Source organism: Sorghum bicolor, chromosome 6, assembly GCF_000003195.3.
Source record: "Sorghum bicolor cultivar BTx623 chromosome 6, Sorghum_bicolor_NCBIv3, whole genome shotgun sequence".
In the NCBI taxonomy this organism is placed as follows: domain Eukaryota; kingdom Viridiplantae; phylum Streptophyta; class Magnoliopsida; order Poales; family Poaceae; genus Sorghum; species Sorghum bicolor.
The window spans coordinates 19,231,102-19,237,138 of record NC_012875.2 but is presented as its reverse complement, the minus strand read 5'-3'; the positions used below and the strand labels follow the sequence as shown (position 1 = coordinate 19,237,138).

Genomic DNA, 6,037 nt, shown 5'->3' with positions numbered 1-6,037 from the left:
CAGCAAGCCCTACCCCTCAAATTTATAAAACCAGTTGCAACAGGCAGATCCGACAACAAAGGGAAGTAAATCCCCACATTAAATGCACCGACTAACTGTTCCTCGATTCATGTGACAGGTATGTACTGTTTAATTAATTAAGTCAGGCAACCAATCAATCTTAGGCCTTGTTTAGTTCACCCTAAAATCCAAAAAGTTTTCAAAATTCTCCGTCACATCGAATCCTGCGGCACATGCATGAAGCATGAAGCATTAAATTTAGACGAAAACAAAAACTAATTACACAGTTTGTCTGTAAATCACGAGACAAATCTTTTGATCCTAGTTAGTTTATGATTAGACAATATTTGTCAAATAAAAACGAAAGTGCTACAGTAGCGAAATCTGAAATTTTTTCAGAACTAAACAAGGCCCTAGCTACATGGGTTTACTGTTATATGGTCTATTTGTCATTAGATGCTACAAGGTCATTGTCAATGACAAGGCTCGGTGAACTGAGTCAAAACAAGTACTCTTGTTTGCTCTCTTGAGAATGGTGGTAACCGCACCAAAACACTACCTGGGTGCTGGCACCTTATGCCGTGCGGCTAACCAAACAAGAAGGCACACACCGGCTCATACCACAAATCAATCCACAGGGGCAACCAAACAAGATGACTGTCCTCCTGTATGCCTTAAGAAATTAAGGCCAAACAAAGCTGGGTGAACCGTTTCAGCCAGGATGGGAAGAGCCTGGAGAGGACCTCCTTACCGGATGACCTGCCTCAGAGCGACCAATCAGCCCCTAGCTAGCATGACCTATCCTCACCTTCTGAAACCACTGGCATTCAAGACTGAAACATTGCCACTTCGCAGCCCCTTTATATAATTGCATTGCAAACCGTCGGGGAGTAAAAGAACACACTGGAAATTTATAATTTCTTAACATCATAAAAAAAACAGCTCCGTAAAGTTTATATTAATCTACAGAATACAATGGACTCATACACACATTTAATTAGCTGGTGGAAGTGCTTTGGTGATGTCTCTCTCAGACACGGCACCATAAAAACATATCCTCGTGTTCCCTTCTCGGATCTTTGGATCTAGGTAACCTTTGTACAGGTCCCAGAACTCATTGCTACATTGTAATTCATAATGAGATCAGAAATAGATAAGGCTTTGTACAAAGTTCTGGGAGCTGAAATCTACTAATGAAATTAGTACCTGACTTGTGGTAATGTAAACAAGGTGAAGGACTTCGCATCTTTCTGCATGTCAAGTACCACTAGTTTCAACCGTGACAAGGACAATGCTTCCAAGTCAATTAGTTTCTTGATCCTGCACTGAGACTGAACTATAAGGAGCAGCAACAGGGGGTACAACTACTGAGAAACACACCATTGTTGTTACTACTGGACAAAAGGAAATATATATCAGGTTAAATTGCATAGAAGCTACAACAGGACATCACCCTTAAAACAGAGTTCACTGTGAACACCCAAATTATCTAGAATCTGTTTAGAAATAAGTAAACATATTATATCCTTTAACATAACCAGAAGTGACAATTATGAAGTATCAATGGAACACAAGGACTGATAAGAAAGACATTTTATAGGCAGACTGCTTAATAAACATGAATGGAAATGTCTGCTTCCAATGTTTTTTCGGTTTTAATATAAAAATGGTGATTATATGTTACCAACATTGGACATTGGAACAGTCAATAATCAGCACAATATTTCGGTGTCAGCAGATAAGCAAAAGACCAGCAAAATGGAAGGTCTACCAATGAAAACATTGTTTTTTTAAAAGTTTTTAAGGCCATTAAGGGCCGCAATGCAATTAAACTAAAGCAGAGTAAGGTTCTTTGGAAGAATCTCTTAACAAATCAGTGCAACACATGTTCATGAAGTTTGATAGAACAATGGAACATTTTGTAGAAATAACAGGACAAGGCAAAACACAGAATTTGCAAACGTGAATAGCAATATCATGGAAATAGTACCAGAGGGAGGCGAAACCAGTAACCCATAGCTTTTTTGTTTTGGAAAATATGGATGCTCTTGACCATTTCCATAAATTATAAAGGGTCGAAAACACAAAATTCTTAAGCCCAGATCCAACTCTATAGTGACTGTAGAAAAAAAAACTAGCTGTCCTCATTCCTCACTAGGAAATTGCTTGCAAACTTGATATCCAATCGCTAGGAAATTGCATAGGCAAGTTTGATATCCAAGAGCTGTCCTCACTAGGAAATCGCATAGGCAAGCTAGAGGTCAGGGTTGCTGCCAGCCTGTGAACCACAAATGTGCCTTGTAAAAGAAATTGATATGTTACACATAGGTGTAGAGAAGGAAGGACACGTAGATAAGAGAATTTACAGTCAAGGCTTGATGAGTAGCAGATGGCGGCAGCATACAATCAAATAGGTGGACAAACAACATAGAAACTCAATAATTTTGGTAGCTTGGGATCTGCGTAAACACCGCAGGGGCTGCATGTTTAATGGTGCTTCCGTGCGTGCAAGAGTGGTGGTGTGTGCAGTAAAGGAGGGAGCCCTACAGTCTGAAGCCTGGGCTAGCAACCTCCAAAACCTTACTTGACCTATCTCAGTAGGTTTTATGGCCATTCCTTTTCTTTCTAGCATGATGTGTGTGTGGGTGTTGCGTGAATGGTGTTGAAAATTTGGGTACTCTTTCTTTATGAAATGAAACATTAGATCTCCTGTGTGTTAGAAAAGAATTAGTGCCAGATGCCGATACATATGCCAAAGGACTATCTTAAAGGTGGAAAAGATGATACAGACATTCAAGCTACTTTAAGAAAAGGGGACACAAACATTAGCATGTAAGAAGCCAAACAAAATAGGTATTCTTTGCGTAAGATACAACAAACACCAACTACTAGCGTTTGGAACTTTGGAGAACAACACAAAAACAGTCTTTGTTCCACAAGCTAAATAAGCCCAATTGATATGGATGAAACACAAGAAAGAAAAGGCAGATAGTGAACAATGTTTTTAAGGCGGTAAGGCGAGGCATGGCGAGTGACTACCGCCTTACACTTAGGCGACTAAGGCGTGAGGCGAGGCGACACCTTACCAATTTAAGAAAAATTTAAAACAACAGCTTAGAGTAGTAGATGATGAAGAGAAAAGAAAAGGAAAAAGAAAAAGAGAGGAGGAGTAAGAAGTGGACTGGCCCAGCCCACCAGGCAGCCCATGTGCCCCTCCCCCTCCTAGCGTGGCTTATCCCAATGGGAATCGCCTCCAGCGCTGCTGCTCATTCTCCACCACTCGTCCGCCTCCGCTCGTCTCTCCGCCCCACTTCCCTCTGCAGCTCCGCTTCCGTCCGCGGCTCCTCCCCTCTCTTCGGATGCGCTGCTCTGCTCCCCTCCCTCGCTGCTCCCCTTCCAGATCTACAGCCACTGCCGTCCCTTTCCAGATCGAGCAGCCGGTGGCGAGAAGGCAGAATTGAGTCGACGGCGGCGAGGAGACAGCGGAATAGAGAGGACCCGCATCAGAATCAATGAGGAGACGGCGGAATCGAGGGGGCATCAGCATGTGCATAAGGCGACAAGGCGCCGCCTTACCCCTAAGGCGAGCCTCGAGCGCCCCGACGCCTAAGCGTCGCTTAAGCGACGCCTTATAAACACTGATAGTGAATAAAAAAAAAGACAGATAGATAAAAATTGGAATAGTCAAGATTGCTTGCCTGCTCGGTGTACCACAGGCAATATTTACTCGAGCATGAAGCATCCCCACCTGCATGAAAATTTTATAGTTTAAAAAACTAAAGCCAAAACAGTAGGAAGCTAAAACAACAGCAAAAAATACAGGTGGCGTAACACAGAATAGAGTCTGGTATTATCATTTACATTTGCACTTCTTTTCAAGAATCGAAATCCTGCATTTTGCATGGACAAAGCATATTAATGTTCTTTTAGTGAAATGCTGGACCCAAAGAAATCAAACAAGACAATAGTATTAATGGAAAATTGTCTGATTTTCACCAAATGTACTGGTCTACCACTAGATTTTGTGAGTGATATCTGCAGATAGTCAGTAGACAAAAACAAATATGTCCTTACCAAGACAATATTTGTTGTACCAGTAGAGTTATGAATTTAGTCACTTATAGATGCAGCAGCGCATTAAAGCAAACAATCCAGTACTCTACACGAGTAAGACATTTGTAGTGGTTGAACGTTGAAGTGATAAAATTAACAATTCAAAAATTGCAATATACAGATTATCAGCTGCAATTTTGATCAATGCACAAATAGATTAAAATGGAACAGTTAATGAAAACCATGCCAATTTTCAACTTCGGAGAAAATACAGACCTGCTGCTCCACTTTCAAGTGTTTGGCAAAGAGCTTTACTGGGCGGCATTCTTTAGTAAACATCTTTAAGCCCCTACAAACCAGTTGCTGCATTGATTATCTAAAAGAATTACAAAAGGATGCAGTGATAAACTGGAAAACCTGTTCTTGCACTTTGGAACAACAGATTCTACCTCAGTAAGTCTAAGGATCGCAGAGCAGACGAGCTGATAACCAGAAGTGTCGGACTGCCCATGGCGATCTCACTATCGATGTGATTTCCCTCACAGAGCTCTTCCTTCCAAGAAGAGCCGAACGCCCCCTTTACATGATCACCGAAGCTCTCGACGTCCTGGGCTGCTCCCTCCGTGAGCTGCACCATGCACCCTTCTGCAGTGAGTACAAACAGAGGAGGCCTTCAGGTAGTGTCCCTCAAATTTGCATGCGGAATATGCACCCCTCTGCAGTGAGTACAAACTGAATCGAATCCAACACGAGGATGAAAGGGGTGCGTACCTGAGTAGGAATCGAGTTCAAGAGGAGACAGTCGCATCTTAGCGGTGCGCTCGAAGCTACGAAGGAGAAACTCGAGCTGCCGCGCCGGCTGCATCACTGCCGACAGGAGGACCGCTGCCCCTGCGGCCCCATCTCCGACGGCGGCGGCGATTTGGTCCGGCTCGGCGGGTTTTGACCGCGGCTTCTTGTCCTTATGCTTATGCTTCTCTTTCTTCTTCTTCCCGTATGCCGATTTGGGATCCGCGGATTTCTTCGCGAGGATTTCGGAGGGCCCCTGCGGTTTCTTGCGCTTGCGGCCGGCGGCCGCTGCGGTTGGTTCCGGCGCCGGTGCCATTTTTGGGTTCAGGTTTGGTGGGGTGGGGCGAGTTTTTCGTTAGTTAGGGTTTTTAGGTTTTCCCTATAGATGGCCATCGGGCCGTGCCGGCCCGTCCCATCGGCACGGCGTGCCGTGCTGGCCCGTGCCGGTTTCGTGCCTCTGCGCCCGTCGTGTCTCACAGGCCGTGCCTCTTTCATGCTCGTGCCTGGCCTACGCGGCCCAAAGCATTGTCCATGGGCCATTTGGCCGTGCCGTGCCGTCCATTGGGCACGGCCAGTTTTGTCGTGCCGGGATGGCCCGTAGCCCGTTCAATAGAAAAAGCAGAGCACAAGTGATACAAAACTTCAGAACTTATAGCCAATTCATGCAGCACAAGACAGTAATATGGAAACAATTCAGGCAGCACAAGATAGTAATATGAACAATAATATATATTATCAAAAGGAGTTGTTTTATGCAATGTTGTCTCATTAAAAACCTTTCTAGGTAAAACTCACCCTTGTGAGAAACCCTAAAAAGAGAAAAAGAGTGCAGCCAGCTCAAATGTTCAAGGTCTTAGTTCAACTATCCTATTACAAATTTACAATAGCCAGCATTAGTGGCAATGCATCAGTGTCAAGACAAATATGAAAGTTCTATCCTATTACAGAGTTCTTGCACCAGATATCTTGCACTTGCACCAAAAGACATCTTGCACCAAGACACCAAAATGTGTCTGCAAAATTATACTCAAGTGTGAATCCATTGTCAAGCAATGTTATACAGAATTGAGATTTGAGTTTTAAGACAAGTTCATTACCTAGGCAATTTCCTTCTTTCTCCCATCAAGTACCAGCAGTAGTATCAGCAGTAGTACCGCCACTGCCGCTGCCGCTGCCGCTGCCTTCGCCTACTTCA

The 6,037-nt window shown here is 43.7% G+C and overlaps 1 protein-coding gene across 1 annotated transcript; it reads right to left on the bottom strand.

Moving 5' to 3' along the window:
* Positions 835 to 5,205, bottom strand: LOC8069453 (protein CMSS1). Its single transcript, XM_002446191.2, has 6 exons — positions 4,825 to 5,205; positions 4,503 to 4,698; positions 4,330 to 4,402; positions 3,699 to 3,748; positions 1,207 to 1,320; positions 835 to 1,120 (listed from the first exon to the last, which is right to left on the bottom strand). The coding sequence occupies exons 1-6, from the start codon at positions 5,156 to 5,158 to the stop codon at positions 994 to 996; spliced, it is 894 nt and encodes a 297-aa protein (XP_002446236.1). The 5' UTR covers positions 5,159 to 5,205; the 3' UTR covers positions 835 to 993.

Bases quoted from the DNA above. Each gene is read 5' to 3' on its own strand.
- LOC8069453 (XM_002446191.2), bottom strand. From the start codon at position 5,158: ATGGCACCGGCGCCGGAACCAACCGCAGCGGCCGCCGGCCGCAAGCGC. The intron at 4,403-4,502 runs GTAGAATCTGTT...ACTGGTTTGTAG, and splicing joins CGATCCTTAGACTTACTGAG to GGGCTTAAAGATGTTTACTA. The intron at 3,749-4,329 runs GTCTGTATTTTC...ATTTTCATGCAG, and splicing joins ACTTGAAAGTGGAGCAGCAG to GTGGGGATGCTTCATGCTCG.